General features: G+C 43.2%; 1 protein-coding gene across 1 annotated transcript; it reads right to left on the bottom strand.

The window, feature by feature from the left end:
* Positions 1–6,815: 6,815 nt before the first annotated feature.
* Prokr1 (prokineticin receptor 1) lies at positions 6,816–18,236 on the bottom strand. Its single transcript, XM_046425815.2, has 3 exons — positions 17,944–18,236; positions 15,425–16,064; positions 6,816–9,355 (listed from the first exon to the last, which is right to left on the bottom strand). The coding sequence occupies exons 2-3, from the start codon at positions 15,907–15,909 to the stop codon at positions 8,659–8,661; spliced, it is 1,182 nt and encodes a 393-aa protein (XP_046281771.1). The 5' UTR covers positions 15,910–16,064; positions 17,944–18,236; the 3' UTR covers positions 6,816–8,658.
* Between the last annotated feature and the right edge of the window lie 2,708 nt (positions 18,237–20,944).

Consider the following 20,944-nt stretch of genomic DNA (forward strand, 5'->3'; position numbering starts at 1 on the left):
TTCCTGGGCACAAGTCTACCTGAGTGGACTTCCTACTCATTAAAGATTGAATATGTTCAAGTTTCGAGAAAGATTAGCAATCTACCATGAATGTGGAAAAGATTAGGGAATTCTGCCAAAACAAATGCATGCAGTGTGGTCTTAGACTGAAAGAAGGAGGATTTTTTTTTTCCCTCTCTTCTTGCATTGGGAGACTTTGAAAGAGGCAGAAAAACCCCTATCATCCAGGTCAGCTAGTAAGGGGCACAGCCCACAGAATCCAGTAGTTTTTGGAGCCTGAGAAAGTGAACGACCTGTCTCGGTGATAACAAGGACCAAGAAGACATCTGTTAAACCTAGATTTTCATGGGGGAGGCCAGTAATACTTGGAAGGAGGATCATGCATTGATAGGTCTGCCGTGTGATGGGCGGGTGAGATGTAAACAAATGTGGTATCACTAGCTTTTATTGAGCATGAGGTGGGAATGGCGATGGTGTACCTACTTGGTTTGGTGATGCGTTGTCATGTAAACACTGATTGACTTGTGAAAACATTTTATCTGAAAACCCAACCTTCTCCTTGTGGTCAAAAGTTCTTTTAAATGTTGGAAGGACCACTTGGAATGAGGGACAGTTTGTTTTGCAAACTACTATTTTGAATTTTTAAACATATTTTTCTTGGTAAATCCTAAAACTAATGACACTAACATTCAAATGCCTCTTCTAATTCAGGGATTTCACAGGTTGCTGTGTATATGCCAAAGAAGAGCACCTTCTCTGTCCCCAACTTTTCAATGCTCTTCAACTAAAAAATTGACTTATTAACTTGTCACTATTTTTTTTTCTTTTGGTACTGGGGATTGCACCCACTTTATACTGAGTGACAGTCACAGCCCTTTTTATTTTTTGAGACAGGTTCGCACTAAGATGTGGAGGTTCTTGCTAAGTTGATTAGGCTGGCCTTGATCTTGCCATCCTACTGTCTCAGCCTCCTGATTCGCTGGGATTATGGGCATATGTCACCACACCCAGTAGTCAATTATTTTTTTGTCCAGTAAGATTGTTTACTATTTTTTGATGTTCAAAATGTTCTTTCTAGAAATTCATGGAAGTCTTTGGTTGGCCCACTTCCTAAATAAAAAGGTCCAAAAAACTATAGGAATAATTTTAATGCTTCATATTGTAACTGCTCTGACTCTGGGTTGCAAAAAATATTCCCTACAAACCATCTATTCATTTTAGCATTCTGGAAACGTTTCAGAGAACTCAGTCTGAAACAGCCTCAGGTGCACACTTCTCTACTATTCAGAGCCTCTGAGCTCCCATTTAGGTGACCAGTTTGGGGTCTTTTCTAATTATTGGTATGTGGAAGCTGACAGCTCCCTGGAACCATCTGTCTTACCTACTGCCTTTTAGCCTTTGAGACAAGAGGAAAAAACAAACAGAAAAAAATTGTGTACTTAGATTGAATTTCCACCATGGGACCTTCATCCTCAAATACTCCTCTGTACACTGGTAGAATAAAAGAAAGACCAGATAGGGTGTTTCCAACTTGATGTCATTCAAAGGTATCCTTTCCACTCCTTGGCCTTGTGTCTTTAAATAAAAAGTGGAAGAAAACCTAGAAATTTACAAACACTATATCCTAGTAACCTCATGTTCTAAAATCAAAACGACCTGGTTTGGAACTCTAAGGTAACCACTTACTAGACAAGTTACCTTCAGGCACACCATTACCACCAATCTCATAGGGTTATGTGGATTAAATAAAATCATGCTTGTAAATTACTCATTACAGTACAAAGCATTTGATTAACTAGAATTAATAATATAGTTTTATAGTATAGTACATTATTAGATCCCATATCACAAAAGCCAAAAAATAACAGTTAGGTAATCTCTATCCTTCAAAAGAAAAGTATTCCCATGATAAAGGAGATAAGGAGATGCACCTGGAGATCAGGTTAAAATATACACACACACACACACACACATTCATACACATATATACATACACACTCCTCATAGGTGTGGTAACAATTAATATACAATTGTTCAGATTGGATTTTTATTAAGGTACTAATATTCTGGAGAACACTGATATCCCACTCATGTGGTGTGACAATGTAACTCTGGTTGAAAATTGTGTGAAAGACAAAGTGTAGTTAGAACTAACAGTGTCTGAGCCTTAGCATTTAATTAAGACATTTTCCCTAGAGTGGCATCTAGAAAAAGAACTCCTCAAAAAGTGATTTAAACAAAATGGAAATTTGTTTTTATCTCACTTAGGAGAAGTCCAGAGATAGTCAGTCCAGTGTTGGTTTGGATACCACAGAGTGGCTCATTTTCCTTCCCACCCTCTTGTCTACCATCACTATGGTGCAAAACTTATTTTCATTATCCAAGATGGCTGCTAGAGCTCCTACTAATACATCTTTTATCTCAAACTACAGGATTTTAGAAGATAAAGAGAAAGGAACTTCTCTTCTTGGTGGGGAAGTAAAGGAACATGCTTTCTTTACTTAAAACCTCTTAGGTTTTACCAGTAGATACGTGGTCATAGGAACATCCTTAGCAGAAAAGGAGCCCGGGAAATAAAATCTTTACTCTGAACTAAAAACATGATTCTTTCACTAAGAAAAAGAGGATACTGAGTAGTGGAAGAAAGCTAAATTTCCCAGGCACTCTAAATTCATTCTTTTTTTTTTTTTAATATTCTGCCTCCCTTTCCACTCCTGGTTTCTCTTTCTTCTTCTATTTCTCAAATGGTTATACTAATCTTTTCTATAAATTTTATCCTTTCAATTTCTCCTCCCTTCCAAGGATTCCAATTACTGAAGGAAGGAAAGTGTTAAGGCAGCTAGTCTGCAATCCACTTCTATCCTTATTAGCAGAGGAATTCTCTCAAGGTAAGAAGATAGGTGACCCAGTCTAATCTTGCAAATTGATTGATCACTGGATCTTCTAGAACAGAATCATGGTTTGATATGAGAAGAATCCTCATCTGTTGAATTCTTTTAGCAGGATATGCTTACCCCTTATATTACTTAAAACCAGAATCTATAGATTTATAAGTTATGACCTCCATAAATAAGTCACAAAATTCCTATAGGGGCCTGTTGAAAAAGAGAGAGAGAGCTGTTTCATAACCTACAAGTTGTTAAATACCTATGTGAGAGAGTTCTGGAATCCTTGTTACAAGAAGAGTTTTCCAGGCTGCTCAGATGAGTCTTTGCCACGTAGATCAGAAAGAGGGCACAGGAATAGAAAGTTGGGGAACCATAGGCCCACTGAGGTTTCCTCAAAGAAAAGTGTCCCATGAAGATCTTTCAGTTTAATTCCACTTAAATCTGTGTACCTCCTCCTTCCTGTAGTCTCCATCTCTAGCAGTGCCCACCCCAGTGTGCTTGTCTGAGCCTCTCTCTGAGGCAGGTGTTCTGAAGCAGTTCAGAAGGACATGAACTTGGATGGGGGAGAAAAAAGTAGCATTCTTCTCACTAACCCATAGCTGAACTCTAGCATTTTCTGCCATTATAGAGTAGGCAACAACCACTCTAGGCCTAGCAGTCCCTGAGACCATTGCCCAGAGGAATCACATCACATTACAGTTTGGTGAACAATCTCAAGGTATCATTCACATTCACTGTTACCTCAAAATCACGGTAGTAGCTGGGCACAGTGTCGCCCGCCTGTAATCCTAGCCCTTGGGAGGCTGAGGAAGGAGAATCACGAGTTCAAAGCCAACCTCAGCAAAAGCAAGGCACTAAGCAACTCAGTGAGAACCTGTCTCTAAATAAAATACAAAATAGGGCTGGGGATGTGGCTCAGTGGTCAAATGCCCCTGAGTTCAATCCCCAGAACCTCCCCACCCCAGCAAAAAAAAAAAAAAAAAAACTATGTTAGCTAATAGCCTTGATGTTGAATCTTACTTAAGGCATTAAAGATGTACTATAAAGAGATATAATAGAAATAAATATTTATGTAATTTTATCACAAACTTTCAAAATATTTTGATAACTGAATTTCAATACAATTGATTTCTTTTGTAGCTCTATGTATTTTATTATATAAATTTGAAAATATTATTTTAAAAAGGGGCTAGAAATATCACTAAATGCCAAAAAAAAAAAAAAAACCCTGAGGAACTCAGAGGTTAAGGACATCTGCACTAGGGGCATGTATTGAGGGCAAATAAAACTTCCCAAAAAAGAAAAAGAGAAAGAGGGAGTTGTGCTATACTGGTTTGGAGAAAATATGGTTAATTTAGGAGCTGACTTACCATTTATTGATTGGAATATGTATTTAGTTTGCTAGAAAGTCCAAGGAAGGCTAGGCAGGATGGTGCATGCCTGTAATTCCAGCAACTTCAGAGGCTTAGGCAGAAGGATTGCAAATTGGAGAGGTCAGCTGTAGGAACTTAGCAAGACCCTAAGCAACTTAGCAAAACCATGTTTCAGAATTAAAAAATAAAAAGGATTGGGGAAGAGGCTCCGTGGTAGAGCACCCCTAGTTTCAATCCTTGACACCCAAAAAAATAAAAAAAGTTCAAGGAAGGCCCAGAAAAATCACTTAAAGGCTGTAGCAGAGTGACAAGCTCTGGAGTCAAGCTGCCTAGCTTCAGATCTCTGCCCACCATTCAATGCCTGCGTGACCTCAAAAAACCACTATGCATTGAGATTCGACCTCCTCTTCTGTATAAAGGGCTAGGAGGCTGGGTGAAGACTTAGACCGAGGAGTCCTATGACATATACAGCTCAGTCCAATGATCCTGCAGCCACTCTTGTTTTGAGTAACCTCCTCTGTACACCCCTTCTCTTGTTTCCCTCTGGAGATGGATGCTTCCCTCACCCCATCATACAGGTCTGCTTCCTATGGCCAGTTTCTCTCTCTTCCCCCATCCATATCTCCTCTTAGCAAAACCCACTCTCAGATGAGGCTCAGATAACCCTTATTTAGTTGTGTGTTTGGGGGTTTGGGTCACCTCTTCAGGGACGACAATCCATCATTGTATAAGAAATCCTTCCCTGGTGAAAAGCAACTCCAGATTCTAGGAGCACAAAAAAGAAACGTTTCTCTTCCCAAGTGAATGCTTTCGTTTTTGCTTCTAGTTCTCACTTGTCCAGTTGAAGTTCTACATCATCCAAAAATCTCCCCCGCCTCGCTCATCCTCAATGGCAGGGGCAGGAGGTAACTTGGCATCTGAAGCCTCTGAACCCTGGCACATAGGGCCTTCCTGCCAGTCTAGACATGCCACCAAGCATGGCTTCTGCATCCCTTTCCTCTGCTCCCTAAGGCACACAGCTGTTTAGTATCTTTCTTTGATATTCCTAGGGACCCACAACTAGGTATCTTAGAGAAAGAGCAGCTATGAACACATCTAAGCATTTTTCTTTCCCCCTAAACCCTCCCATCCTCCATGTCTGTGCTGAGTTCCCAGGGGTAGAATGAGCTAAACCTGGCTTGCAAAGGAGCCAGAAATGTCTCTGCTAAACTGCTTAAGGGTCTCCAGAGAGGGCCAGACCGGGGTGGAACAGTCACCTCAAGGATTCTTGGCAAAGATCCTTCCTTTCTAAGATTTTGATGCTCTTGCATGAAATGATAGGCAGGCATGTAGAAGAATCCTGCACTAAGCTTCAGGAGCCTTGGGCTCTATCTCTGGCTCTCACGGTGACCAGCTGTGTGACCCTGAACATCTCTCTTCCCCATTCTGGAGTTCAGTTTCATTGACCATGAAACAAATGTTTTGAATTTGATATTCTCCCTTACACTCTAGGAAGGAGAATTGGACTCCTTCTTTGTGGATGCATCCCAAAATTTATCTTATTTTTCAAGAAACAGGACTCCTATTTATAATTTCTTGGCCATCTCGCCAATTCCTTAGCATTATTTTCCATAATGAGCATGGAACTTGTGTCATGCTTCAGAGCTTGCTGTAGTGACCACCGCATTGCCTTGTTTTAGTGTCTTTAAGAAGCTGTTTTGAAAATAGGCACTAAGCAGGCAAAAGCTTTTACTCTAAATCTGTCCTTATCTTTTATTTTTAGCTATGAAAATCATTTAATTTTACAAAATCAAGTCTTTATGCTTCTGTATAGGACCATGTGAGTATGTCTTTGTGCATTAAAATATTTTGAGAACTGAAAAGAAATACATAATCCTACATGTCACCTTGCTGGGCTCACCACCCTTTTCTGGAGAAGCCAGCAGCTGAGTAGCCAGTTTGATGAATCTGAACACAGCAGGCATGGTATGTTCCTGTCTTGTTCACTTTGCGTGTGTGGGCATGGAGCCTGTTCAAAGGGTTTGCCCTAGCTTACATAATCAGCATCAACTGGTCCTCAGATTTCAAGTCTTGGCACCTAGATGCTAAAAAGCATTCATATTTTTACCAGTGCAGAATTAACGGAAGCGGATACATTAAATCAGTTCCATCTCTTCAGGATGGCAAGGGGAAGTTTGTAGGCAATAAGAGCATGAGGTAGCACTGTTCTCACAGCTCATATGATCATGGAATTGACTTGATATTCACTCAAAGACCGTCTACTACAGCTAGGAAACAGATAGGCAGGAGAGAGAAATTACAGGAACTGTATGGTCAATCATCCTATATATACATCTATTTTTATTTCACTGAATAGTAACACTTTCATTCACTATAAAATCACAAGCAGACACTAATACCCAGAAATATCACAGACAGTTAAACAACTGAAAAATTTGATACATTTTAGGCTGAAAAGCAGAAAGGAATTTTGTTGTCATATTTAAAAAAAAAAAAAAAAAAAACCTTTCTATTTAATACAGTCAACTCTTGTTTAGTATTCTTAAAAGTCATGGTAACCATAATGTCCATAAATTGCATTATCTTATTATTTTTTTAATCCAAAAGCTAACTAGTGATTTTTAGAATGTAATATGTGATTCTATTAGAAAAAATAAGATATTCTTTCCAATGTGTGCTTGGTTTAGGCTAATAATTTAGTTAACTTTTATTTTCTTAGAAAATTCTAACTAAACCGTAGGGTAATTCGGTTGGGTGATGAATGAGAATATATAGGTCTTTGAGATGTATTTTCCATGGAAATAAAGAAAAAATAAACCTTGCTGCCTAAAACAAAGAGTTGACCATACTTGGAGAGAAAACATGACCCAGGAATCCCAGCCTCAAAAATGTTCTGCTCTAGAATTCAACAAGAAGGACAAGACACGTCCACTCTGTAGGTCTACACACTCATGAGAATAAAAGCAGATGGAGAAACATTATTATATCACACAGATTCATGCTGACTGGGAACACACAAGGGAAGATGGTCATTACTTCCAGAATCATGAAGATGCTTTGATTTTGGAGTTTCCAACACCCTGCGCCCAGCTCCTGACTGGAGGCCCATCACCATTCCCTTCAAGTTTTTGCTTCCAAGTCCCTCAGCTCTGCTTGTACCATGTTTTTAGGAACAGAATGCATGAGGCTCTGCTTTAAAAAAAAAAAAAAAAGTAGGGGAATAATTCACAGTTAGAATACTGAAAGAAGGAGATGGCAATGTAACAGGGTTTTCTTTGTCCCAGCACATTACCCAGAATTATTATTCTTTTTTTGGTTTTTCTTGGTGTTTTGTATGGTCGGAAGCATTTTCTCACATAGGTTGTTGGCCACATCCATGAGGTGTTGTGTCAACTTTCAAAACTTCCATGCTGGACAGGCATGGATACATAAGAAAGAAGGAAAGGGTTGAATGAGAAGCCTAAATAGGTTTAGGACAGAATAACTGAGAAGCAAAGATGCAGTATCCTTATACCCAAAGAACTGAAGCCCCTGCCCTGAGCTCCAAATGCTTTTAGAAGTCCTGTTTTGATTCTTCCCTCTGTATTTCCCTTCACCCAGGGGTGAATAGTCCATGGAGCCACTCCCACCCTGAGCCCAGGCTTCCCTTCTCCAGACTTGCCCCAAAGATTCAAAACTCTACAATTCACTGTCCAAATGGTGGCCAGGGTATTGTGGCTTCTTCCTCATGTCCATCCTCTTGATGATAAGCCTTATGTCTATGCAGATCCATACATAAGGCATTGTGTGGCAGGGGAAGGGGGAGTTTGCATGAACTTGGCCATGAATCCTCAGGTTTCTATGTGCAGGCATGCATGGCTGCTCCCAGTGAGGGTCAGAACCAGGGATGAGATGAGATGGGACTCTCCATTGCATTCTTTCCCCAGCCTTCAAAATGTTAGGAGTGAACTCAAGCCTAAGAGTACTCTTAGAGATGAAGCTCGACCAGTATATGATGAGTAGCTGCAATGACCTGGAGAGATCTTCATGCTGTCCACACATGTACTGTGCTCCTAGATACTTGCTCCAGCTCCCTCTTTATTCCAGAGTCTTCGCCACATTTTCCTTGGTTTAATGCCTATTTCATTTTGTCAACGAAATATCATCAACATGTTAGTTTTCACCAGTGCCTACTCATCATACAAATTAGGCATTTAATGAATGTCGACTACTAATGACAGTCTCTTGTCACATCAGTTTTCAAAATCCTGAGCTCCTTGAACACAGTGTCCTCATGACACATTCAATTTGTCCTCTGCAGAAAACCAAGAATCGGTGGTCCATGTGTATATCCAAGCACACTGATCCAGGACCCAAAGATCCTGTCTTGGGTTTAAACTTTGGCAAGGTCCTTTGGATTATTTCAGTCTCATGCAGTCCACCTCTTCAGTGGCAGGCATCCCCATGGTTTTGAGATCAAGGTCAGCGCTCGACTTACTTCCATTATAGGAAGCCTTCCAGTGGAGCAGCATAATCTTCTTGAAGTACTTGATGGTGTTGTTCTTGACGGTCACGAAGCACAGGGTGTTGATTATGCTGTTGCTCATGGCGATGCACTCCACGATGTAGAAGGCGGTGAGATAGTGCTTCTCCTTCACAAACACCGCGGGGAAGAAGTCACGCACGATGGTGAAGCCGTAGAAGGGCGCCCAGCACAGCACATAGGCGGTGAGGATGCACATGAGAACCAGCACGGTCTTCCGACGGCAGCGCAGCCGCTTGCGGATCTGCTCTGTCTGGAACCCGGGGACCGCCTTGAACCAGAGCTCCCGCGAGACCCTGGCATAGCACAGGGCCATGATGACCACCGGGCCCAAGAACTCGATGCCAAAGATGAAGAGGAAGTAGGACTTGTAGTAGAGCTGCTGGTCCACCGGCCAAATCTGGCCACAGAAGATCTTCTCCTGGCTCTTGACAATGATGAGGACCGTCTCCGTGGTGAAATACGCAGATGGGATGGCGACCAGGATGGACACTGTCCACACCAGGGCAATCAGGCCAGTGGCTGTTTGACACTTCATCCGTGGTCTCAGTGGGTGAACAATGGCCAGATACCTGGGGCAAAACACAAATAGAATCATGCCCTGTGAGAAGCCAATGCTGGGGTACCATTTAATTTTTTGCAGGGGAAAGGCAGACTCGATAGCAAGCCCTGGCTCCACCTCTAATTAGCTGGGCAGCCTCAAGTCGGTTTTGTTTAATCACTTAACCTCAGTTTCCTTTCCTGCAAAAGTATTTGTTTTTAAAGATTAGATGTGATAATGTATACTCATTCCTGGAAGACGTTTTAAACTTGGTATATAATGAAAAAAAATGGCCACAATTTTCTAGTCTGGCACTATTCCCAGGTCTTTCCGGTTTTCAGGACATGTATCCAAATTATCAAGAGGTTAAGAGACAATAGGCCGGATAACTCCAAAGAGTTGCTGGGAGAACTCACCCTTTCCAGTAGAAGCAGCAAGCTAAGCTTTGTCTTCATCCCACATTAAAAAAAAAAAAATATATATATATATATATATATATATATATATATATATATCTGCATGCAGGGGTGGAGGAAATGCACATTGCCATTTATCTCATTTTCCAGATGGAAAATGGAGTCTATTGAGAGATGAGTGACTTCTCAAGGTCACCTACACAAGACCCTTGATAGAAAACATTTAACCCTACCTCACAGGGTTGATGTGAAAATCAATTAAGAATATACACGAATGTATTTTTTTTAACCACAAAGCATCAGACAATAAAAGATATTGCTTTTTGTTCTTTCCAAAAGAACCCACATTGTAGTTACCACAGTGGTCCAGGAAGGAGAGAGCACTTTCTGGGGGCCGTTAGTCATTTGTGTGGTATGACAGTAGCCTTTCCAGAGGATGCACACACTTCTGCAAAGAGCTCTGGTTTCCTGGAAGGCTTTCCGTGCCTGGTAGGGAGTGGAAGTTGGAGAAGAAGAAAAATGGGAAGTGAAGTGGGAGGGAAGGACAAATCAGTGCTGGAAATAAACATGTTCTCATGTGTCCACAGCTTATCCCAGGTAGAATGGAGTGCAAATGTGACAGGGGCCTGAAGGAAGGCCAAACCAGTTCTGTTTCCTTTGAAACCGATCCCTTTGAGGTCATGTTTCTTGGGATTGTAAACTAAAGAGAGCTTCATTTTTTTAAAAATTTTTTCCCCTAATTGTAGTTCTCTTACTTCCATCCCTCCCCACATGACATAGGCAGCCAAAGCCATTGAGTATATTTGAGAGGTCACTGGAGTGAGATGCCTGCTCTCTTCCAGCTCCCAGAAGATGTTAAATGATGCTGGATAGGTTGAGTCTACCTACTGGACACCCAGCTGGCTGCCCTGGCCACCCGCATCCATTCCCGGCACTCTAGCCAGCTACTTAGTACTGAAAATGGAATGGAAATAACCACAGAATATTGACAACATTTTGACCGTTGCACATGCGTGAGGCCTTTCATCAAAGGCCACAATGCTCCCAATATTACAGGAACATCAAATGTGCTTGGATTTGCCATTAAAATTAAGAGTGTGGAGTTCTGTTCTCATTGGTGCATTTGCTTTCTATTTACCTCACAGGGTTCTGCTGGTTGTCACAGAAAATTTCTACCTTCGTATGTGTTCACAATATGACTTTTTTCTGTTTCTTCTCCCAATAGTAGCTTTCTAACTCTTTATGATGAATCAAATTCAATGTTTTTTAATGAATACGCAAGCCAGAACCCCATCTAGAACCTCAAAAGACCAAGAATCTAGTCCCAGATTTCCTGCAACTTGCTATATCAATTTCAGTCTTTTTTCTTAGCACTGTTGGTTTAATTTTCTCATCTGTAAACTGGAGATATCACCCTGATATTGTAAGGTTCCAATGAGCTACTGCATATAAACAACAATAAGCTATTAATATACAAGAAGCTACTAGTACCTTAAAATCACTTTTATTTTTCAAAGTTATTCTGTATTCACAACAATGTTCTTGATAAATTTTGCTTTTGCAAGTCCTCGACAACTTTCTACTTTACTGAACCCAAACCTTCACTTCAAAACTAACCTTCAAGGTTATTTTATCCTGACTGTCTCTGACATCATCCCAAATCCATCCCTAAAGGATCAGTGTCATGAGCTGTGCAAAGGACATTCCTCATACACTTACCACCTAGTAAGTTGCAGAAAAGAGTTTCAGGGATTCCCATCAGCCTTGGCTGGGTGAAGGTCAGAAATGACTCTAGTATTGGTAATTCTTGCTTCTGTTTGTAAAGAAGTTTACAATTTATAGAGACTTTTCAAATCTATATTTTCATCAGGCAAGCGCAACCCTATTAGAAGGGTAAGAGAGCAAAGATACCCATTTTATGGATGAGTAAGCTAAGTCTTGGGGAAGTGAAATAACTTGCTAAAAGCCACACAGCTAGAAACTGACAAGAGCCATGACCCACATATTGCTACAAATCTGGAGGCCTCTTCAATATGCCATTTGTCCCTTTACTTTCAGTAAGAACAAACAGTGCCCTTTCCTCCACCTTCCCAGTAGCTCAGCAGCCCTTCACCTTTCCCTCCATCATGCTGAGTTTTACCCACTGATGTTCCAGGAAGCAGTCAGATAATTGACAACTACTTTTCTCAACTTATGAGCATGACCTTGCTTGCCCTCTGCATCTCCAACCTCAATGGTTTCGGTCCAGATCCACCCAAAGCCAACAGTTCCAGGAGAATAAGGAATAAAGCCTGTTGGACAAAGTAATGCCCAGGAAGTAGTCTGTGAGATAGTGGGCAGGGTGATCAAGCACAAGATTGGCTCCCTTTCTGTCCCCAGGACTCAACCCCATGCAGCCATGGTAATGGTTACAGCAGCTACTGGCCTGGTCATGGGATGGGCAGAGTGTACCACCTGCTTCCTGGGGTAGCTGTCCCCAACTGATGAAGGGTCCAGGGGGCATCTGTGCTTCCTAAGGCTGGACTATAACAGTCTGTGCTTCCTAAGGCTTTGCCTGTAACAGTCATTTCTCTCCATCCCTTGTGTCTCTTGGACATAAATTCCATGACAGCAAAATTTTTTTTTAATCATATCCTTAATCCTTGGAATCATACTTGTCACGTGGCAGTCACTGTAACTGCTTGTTTGAATGAATGCCTGCATGAGGGAATGAATGTTTAGGATGGATTATGAATGGAGGGGCTGACAGACAGGCAGAGTCAAGAGACACTGAAGTCAGGAAGGCCAAGGTGAGACTAGGATGGCCCAACCTACATGAACATGGTAGGGGGCAGGAGTAAGTTTTACCAGGACCTGGAAGTTGAAAGAATGTTGGAGAACAGAAGGACAAGGATAAAGAAGCCTTCTAGTTTGAACAACAGAATCGAGAGAAGAAACAGAGCCAGGTGCAATGGCACACATCTGTAATCCCAGCAGCTTGGGAGGCTGAGGCAGGAGGATCAAGAGTTGAAAGCCAGACTCAGCAATTTAGTGAGGCTCTAATCAAATCAAGGAGGCCCTGTGTCTAGATAAAATATTAAATAGGGCTGGGGGTGTGGCTCACTAGTTAAGCATCCCTGGGTTCAATCCCTGGTACCAAAAAAAAAAGTTAAAACAGAAATCCAAACAGGTAGAAAATACATAATTCTGTTCTGCCATATCTTGAGAGTTACATATTTTAAAATTCTTATATTATTATTTTGTGTAAAGCACATGGAAACAATTGTTTCAGTGAAGACCAAAAAGGTTAGCCAATTGAAAATATTCATTAATTTACCTGGTTTTGTGGTTCTTGTTCTTTGAAAGGAGATTAATATAAGAATTTTCTGATACACTCTTCATTTAATGCTTACTCTATCTTAAACATTGTCCTAAGCAATTACAGAGATTACTCCATTTAATCCTCAAAGAAATGCAATACATTAGATTTTCTTATTGTCCTCATTTTGTAGATGAGAAAACTGAGGGAGATATCGGTCAAAAAACCAAGGCCTTACAACAAATAGGTGTTACAGTAGCAATTCAAACCCAGAGTAACGGCTAACACTATTCCTACAGAAATTCCATTAAACAAAAATAAAGGCATTTTTACAAACTGTCAAGGTGTGTGTTACACCAAGATAAGAATTTAGTTGCCTTGAGCTAACCAAATTAAACCTGAAGATTACTCATAGGATTTTGAATATCACAAAGGAACAGACAAAAATCAGTGATTCCTAGGCCACAAAATTTAAATTACATGATAGCAGCATTTTTACAAAAACATAATTTGAAGAAAAAATAAAAAAAAATCAATTAAAAAAACTTAATGCCTTAGGCAGCTGGTCAGTCAGGCCAGGCCTTGGATGGCAGTGTTAGTACACCTTGTTTTCCACCAATGTCTGGATGCATTGGGATAGACATCCCACTCTGAACAATAGCAGTGCGCTCAGTGTAAAGTATGCCCTTCAATTCCTCTTTCTTATTACATCTAATCTGTATTATGTCAACTAATGGTTCAAGAGAAATGCTCACAGTATTTCAGACAAGCTGAGTTTGGTATGAAATTAGGATATGAGCTTGGAGGAGTTCAGTGGATTGAGGTTGATTGATTGACAAAGATAATACCGCCACATGTTAAAGATAACCCAGTGCCCTTCAGTTTATCCTAACTTCTTTCTCCCTTGAAGCCTCCTATGGTTGTCAGATCTGATGACAAGTGGGCCTTCCGTGGTGAGATGGATCTCACTCAGGGAACAAGGCCCCACTCCATAGCAGGTACCTACTTACACTCCTTTTTGTAGCTCAGAGAAACTGGGGGGCAAATATGTCTTGCTAGCATGAAAGTTCAGGAAACAACCCCATATTCTTTGTCTTTAGAAGTAAAGGGAACAGTTTCCATTTTCAGAAAAGGTTAGAAGTCAAATCCCTGGAGCTCTTCCTCAGTAGCTCTGAAAGGAAACTTAGGTGAATACTGTGCTTGATCACCACCCTCCTGCTATAGAGTCCTTGCCTAAGTGGACAAATGTTGTGGGGCTCTGCCACTTGTGTGGAAGACCATGACCAAGGTGAGGCTGCCATCTGAAAGAATGATACCTCCAAGCACCTGCTCTAGGTGACAGACCAAAAGCCATTTCAGCTACTAACTCCCTGACATTCTTCCAGTGGCTGCCCACTCAGTGGTTTTAAAGCCAGGCTCCTCTGTAGTCTCTTTCCTTAAGAACAGACTTTTTCCAGGTTATTCCACTTTGATTACCTTGTCCCTAGCTTCAGAAAGCATGCTCTATTAGCTGTGCTTCTCGCTTGATCACTGATCTGGGGTGCCTGAACTGTGAGAGGCAGATGGAACACCCCGGAGCCCTGAGGCAATGGGACAGGACAAGCGTGGGTGCTTTAGGTTCTCTGGATATAAAGGGAGGCAGATTGTTCAGCTCCCAGTACACAGAGTCTTGATTTGACCCTCAGGGTTACTGTCTTAGATGTAACAAGATGCTTTGTAATGAAAGTCAAAGTGGGCAGAGGAGCTTGCAAAGACCTCCCCAGGAAACAAGGACCACTCTGGCCCATTTAGCACAAGTGTATACCAATGAAACAACTAAATATAAGAAAGGTTTGCCGAGATTGCTCTTATTGATTTTATTTACCAGTTCTAAAAACAGGTCTCTTGCCGAGCTGCATGCAAATGGGTTTGAAGGCACAAAGCCATTCATGTAACCACAACAAACAAAATAAGGAAGCATAGGTTACCTTGTTTCTTTTCCAAACAATTCCCTCAATCAATGAGCCATCAATTAGTGCTAAGAGGTCGTGTGTTAGAGGAGGAAGTCTTGAGGAGATAGAAACTTCTCCTAAGATATTAAAATAATTACTTGGAACTTAAACTTGTTCCTGAACATCTCTTATGGCTACTCTTAACCTTGAACTGGTACAACATCTATGAGCAGGTCCACAGCAGGCAAACCAGATGCCTTCTTACTGCCCAGCTCCAAAGTGCCCAACTCTGCCTCCTGTCTCACCAAAGCTGGAAAACTGGAAATCTTCCAACTGTCCAGTCAATGGGGAAACTTTTGAGTGTCTCATGCCTGCAACTGCAATAAAGGAAGGGATCATTCCAATGGCCCCTCTTCCCTGACTAACTTTGTTTCCCCCAACTACCCTGCACTCACCTGTCAATGGCGATGGCCAGCAGGGCATTGGTGGAGACATAGAGAGAGACGGTGCGCAAGTAGTTGACAGAGGCACACAGGACATGGCCATGTTCCCAGGAGAGCTGGCGCACCACATAGTAGTCCATCTCAAAGGGGCAGCAGACAACAGCCACCAGGAAGTCAGAGATGGCCAGGTTGGCGATGAGCAGGTTAGTGAGGTTACGCAGCTTCTTAGAGCGGGCTAAGGCGGCAATAAAGATGAAGTTGCCAATGCCACAGACCAGCATGATGCCCACCAGGGCCATGCCAATGACAATCTTGGCAGCAAAGAATGTCCGGGAGTTCGTCACATCCTCATCCTCATCCAAGGGCATGTCATAGTCACCATAGCTGAAGTTGAATGGAAAGGAAGCTGTGTGGGCTCCATAGGGGTTGAGTACAGAGAGGAAACTGGTGGAGGAGTTGGTGACATTCTCATCCACGACCCCCGTAGTGATCTCCATCTGTCCCTGCGGAGCTCTGAGTGATACTGCTGGGAATTCCGGAGAAATCTCTGCAGGCTGATGTCCCCTCTCTCTGCTGATGCTCTGCTCTCCCTCAATGAGTCAGTGTCCCTGCCAGCATCCTTGGGGTGCAGTATCCGAGCTCCATTCTAAGCCTTTAAAAGACATACAAATAGTTGGCTGCATGTTGAAGTGAACCTGGTTGGATTTAAAATCATTCTGTAACCTAAGCAGACCCATTAGCCACCTGCTCCGAGTGAACATAGATAGGGTGATGGAGTGGAAATAAAGGAACCAGTGAGAGAAAACAAATGAATGAAAACCACATCTTCACTCAATTAGAGAATGCTGGATAGCTGTAGAGATAATGAGGCTGTGCTTCCATTTATTTCCATTCCACTCAAAAAAAAAAAAAAATGATGCATTCTTTCTCAAGGACCAAAGTTGGGAGTGTGAGGCAGCTGAATGGAATAGAAGTGACCTATTCCAAAGTCCACTCACTATCCTAAAAGCCAGACCAATAGTCCTGTGTGGTAACCACAGATCCTTTCCAGTGGCTCAAAAGAAACTCCTCTGTATGCCATTGAAGAGTGAACACTCTGAGACAACCCCATCAGCTCTTCTGAGCTATTCTTCTGGCAAAACACAGCTGTAAAAATCACAGAGCTCTCTCCTCCCTGGGCTTCCTGTTCCCACATCAAAATCTGTTGTGACCCTAGAAGCTGGATACCATGTTTCTCCAGACCTGTCCCCAGGCAGAAGCTTGCAGGGTGGAAGTCACAGCCTGTCACTAAATGAGTGAGTTATAAAGAGAACCTGAAAACAAATTCCTTCCTTGGCTGGTTGCGTGTCCTGAGGTAAATAGCTTAAACACTCAGAGTTTCAACATCCTCCAGACAGGAGATCAATATCGTCTGTAAAGCATGGAGCTCCCTGGAGAGGGAGAGTGTTACACCCCAGAACTGCACTCAGGCCTCCCAGCCAGTTGCAAACATGGGGAGGGAAATCCTGCTGCAGAGACCCCACACCACATACGGGGGCTGGGATGGGAAAAGAGAGGAAGCCAGAGTTCCCTGTCCCTTCTTTGGGCAGTCCCTTCCACAGCCAAAGACATCAGGCCAGGGAGCTGGATGTAAGAGAAGGGCTAGGTTTGGAGAGCATCCTAAAGCTCAGGAGAACGGGAGGGAGAAGAATAGCAAATCTAAATTCCTGGAAAGGGGGGACATAAAGAAGAACCCCCCAAAATCCTGCTGCCTTATTCCTCAAAAAGACAAGACATCTGGAGCATGTCTTTATGGAGGGTTAAATTCCCTCTGCACCTCAATGAAGTTTAGACCCACTGCTGCCTCCCCCTCCCTGTTCTTCACCCTGAGTTGGCCTTTTCTCTGAGTTATCACTTCGGTCCATCTCATCCCTGCTCTCTGTCTCTGTCAGGTGTGAGGCAGAACCCAGAGATGAAAAGCCAAAAGGGTCAGGCTTGGAAGCCAGGAAGGCAGGGCTGCAATACCCTGGGACACATCTCACCGCTTGCAATCTCTGTGTGTCTTTGAGGCATTCCACCTCCAGAGAGGTACCCTACAATCACCTACCAGGAAGGCTCAAAGTCAGGATTTAGAACAAAGAATAGCAGAAACTTCTAAAGGGCGGTGGGGGGGGGGGGAGACTAAGGCATTAGGAGATTAAGGACTGGAAGAGAAATTGCTCAGGGATCCTTTCCCCTGTATTCTCAGCCCTCAAGGAGGACCCCAGTTCCCATCCTCCGCTGTCCTCTGGATCGCTGGAAGCGTCCCTTTGCAGCGCTTGCTGATAAACTCTCTCCTGCTCCCAACTTTCTCCTAGGAGCCTAGGTGGCTATGCCTAAAGAAAGAGGGAGGGGGCAGATTGGCTCCCCGAAGAAACGAACGCAGTCCAGTCCCTGGAAAAGTCCCCTCCCCATTCAAAAGCTCCGGCTTCATCACCCTCACCACGCCGGCCTCTGCGGGCTGGTACCACTTGGGGTCTTTGGAGCATCTCCCCGGAGAGCGCGCTCAGTACCTGCGGCATCTCGGCGCCCAGCGGACGAGGGTCAGGTTTCTTCATTCTAGGGCCGTGGACAGTACAGGCTTTCAGAGACCCGCTGGCGGGGACAAGTCCCCTCTCTCCTTCTCCTCTGGAGGATCTCTCCCGGATAGGGAGGGAGTTGCGCTGTCTCTAGCGCGGCAGACGGGGAGAGCCGCAGCGAGGCCACCCCCTCTGGAACCCGCCCCGCACTCGCTGTCCCCGCCCCCGGTGGTCGCGGGGCGGCGGGGGCTCCGAAAGGTGAGCTCCGGACCAGGGCGCCAGGCTACGGGGGGTGGCAGGGTCCCCTCTCGAAGTAGGGGTACGTCGGGGGTCTCTCGGGCACACGCGGGGCTTGGGAGCCGGGGGTCGTCCTTCGGCCGTTGTGTCCGGGACGCAGAGGCGGCAGCTCGCGGCGGGGACGCGCTGGAGGGAGGCAGCCCAGGCGGGCGGTGCGTTCCCCGGGCTCAGCCTCCGGAACGGCCGCCTCGGGCGGGAAGGAGGGCGCCACGCTCTGAGCAGGGCTCTGCGCCCAGCCTGCCGGGGGTGTGCCCGCCCCAGGGCACCCGGCTCCACGCCGCTTCACCTGACCGAACCACCCAGCGCGGCCACCAGAGTGGGCGGGCGGACAGGGCCCCGGCTGAGCCTAGAGCTTTCAAAGGACCGGGAGGAGCCTCCTCTGCTGCCCACAACATGACCCTCACAGGATATGCGAGGACTGGCCCAAACCTCATCCTCTCCAGGGAGCCCAGCGGAGCGCCAGGGTCATCTTCATCATCAGCTGCCTGAGATCTACTTTCTAGAGAGCAAAGCGAGGCGACGCGGGCACCACGGAGAAAGGAAAGGTCTCCTCAGCCCCCAGGGAGGTCTGCTCAGAAGAAGGTTGGGACGACCAGAGCTGACTTCCAGAACACGGATCTCCTTCAAAATCCTATAGATTTCTCAAAACCTTGAACATAGAATTTCCATATGATCAGCAATTCCACACCAAGGGATATAACTAGAAAAAAAAATTGAAAGCAGGAATTCAGATGTGTGTGCACCAATGTTCACTATTCACAATGGTCCAAAGGTGGAAACAACCCAAATGTCCAGCTGATGAACGTTTAAACAAAATACATGATGTGTACATACGGTAGAGTAATATTCAGCCTTTAAAAGGAGTGAAATATAACAATGTTGGTGAGGATGTGGAGAAATCAGAATTCTAGTGTACCACACTGGTGGGAATATTAAATAATGTGATCACTTTGGAAAATAGTATAGTGTTTCCTCAAAATTTTAAAGAATAGACTTACCATATGATTCAGCATTTCTACTTTGGGTGTATATCTAAAAAAATGTATGAGGTATTTGTACATTATCAATATTATTCACAATAGCCAAATCATGGAAGCAATAGAAGTGGACAAATGGGCAAACAAAATGTGATATATGTAAATGTAAATATGTAATGAAATTCAGCCTCAAAAAGGAAGGAAATTCTGATATATGCTGTAACAAGGGTGCACCTTAAGGACATTATATTAAGTGAATAAGCCAGTCACCAAAAGACAAATTTTGTATGATTCCACATCTAGATCAGACAAATTCAGAGTCAGAAGGTAAGTATGATGGTTTCCAGAGGCTGCAGGGAGGCACGATGGGGTTTGTTTAATAGGTTCAGACTTTCTGTTTGAGATGATGAAAAAGCATAAATTGGTGAGTTTTATGTGTATTTTGCAAAAATACCTGTCCCTTAGAACAGCTCAGATCTCTTTAGCAAGTCGTACATCCAGTGTCTATCCATGATTGGCCTCCAGCTGTCCATAATGGAAAAGATGCTGCCCAGGATCTGGACTGTTATTTCACTTTGCCACTGTTGAACTGTGTGACTTTAGGCAAGTTACATAACCTCTCTGGGGTTCCATTTTCTTACTAATAAAATGGATGAGTTGTGCTTGCATTAAGAAATCACAACCAGATTCCAATAGTTCATGCAGTATCTTCTTGGGGCCTGCATCCCACTCTGGACAAGTTCTATCATTCCTGCAAAACTCCTGTCATTTGCAAAAAAAAAAAAAAAAAAAAATGTCATACCACTTTCAAGTCTGAATCTCAAGCTTCCTGAGACATGGAACAGGACAGTGGTAAAGAGCTTGGGATTCAGAGTCACCTGCCTGCTTTCTGTCTAGCTCTACACACATGACCTGTGTGATCTTGGGCAGTGTGGTAACCAAAGCCCACTTTCTTCATTTGTAAATTAGGGTTGACAATAGCTCCTACATCATAAACTTGTTGTGATTATTAAACAAAGTAAGGCAGGTAAAGTGCTTAGCTCAATGATTGGCATTTAGCCACGTTTCTGAGAAATGCCAGCTATTACTGTAACTGATTCTTTCCCTATCTTGCTCTGTGAGATCCTAACCAATCTAAGAGACCCTGCTTACATGCCATTTCTTGTGGGAAATATGACTTATTTCTCCTACTTATTTTTATTTCTTCCTTATCACTTAGAATTTTTCTTTAAATGCACTTTTGTGTATCAATTTGTTCTCCATATTGTACTGTCCCCTGAGGAAGGGCTAGATCACCTTCAGTTTTGCATCATATTCTGCAGTTGTTTCTCAAACTTTCCAGGTGATAAAAATTATCTGGGGTGCTAGTAGATCTTACTAATTCCTGGGTCTGACTGTAAACCTAGAAATGGGGCTTAGAAATCTGTAGGTTTAGCCAACACCCCACCCCAGGTCATTCTTATTGCCAAATGTGTTTGAGAATATGGTAACATAGACCAGAGCCTGGCACCAGGTAGACATTGATTTGTCAGTGTAGACATAGCATATGTTTTCTTGACTCTGTTTATCTTTTCCTGGAAGTAAAAAAAAAAAACAATTTCACTATTTATTTATTGCTGCTTATCAAATCATCCCAACCTAGTAGTTAAAGCAAACATGTATTATCTCCCAGTTTCTGAGGGCTAGGAATGTCAGAGAGGCTGAGCCAGGTGATTCCTGGC

Source organism: Marmota monax, unplaced genomic scaffold (assembly GCF_021218885.2).
Source record: "Marmota monax isolate L192 unplaced genomic scaffold, Marmota_monax_Labrador192_F-V1.1 WCK01_AAM20220418_F8-fsc00015, whole genome shotgun sequence".
NCBI lineage: Eukaryota > Metazoa > Chordata > Mammalia > Rodentia > Sciuridae > Marmota > Marmota monax.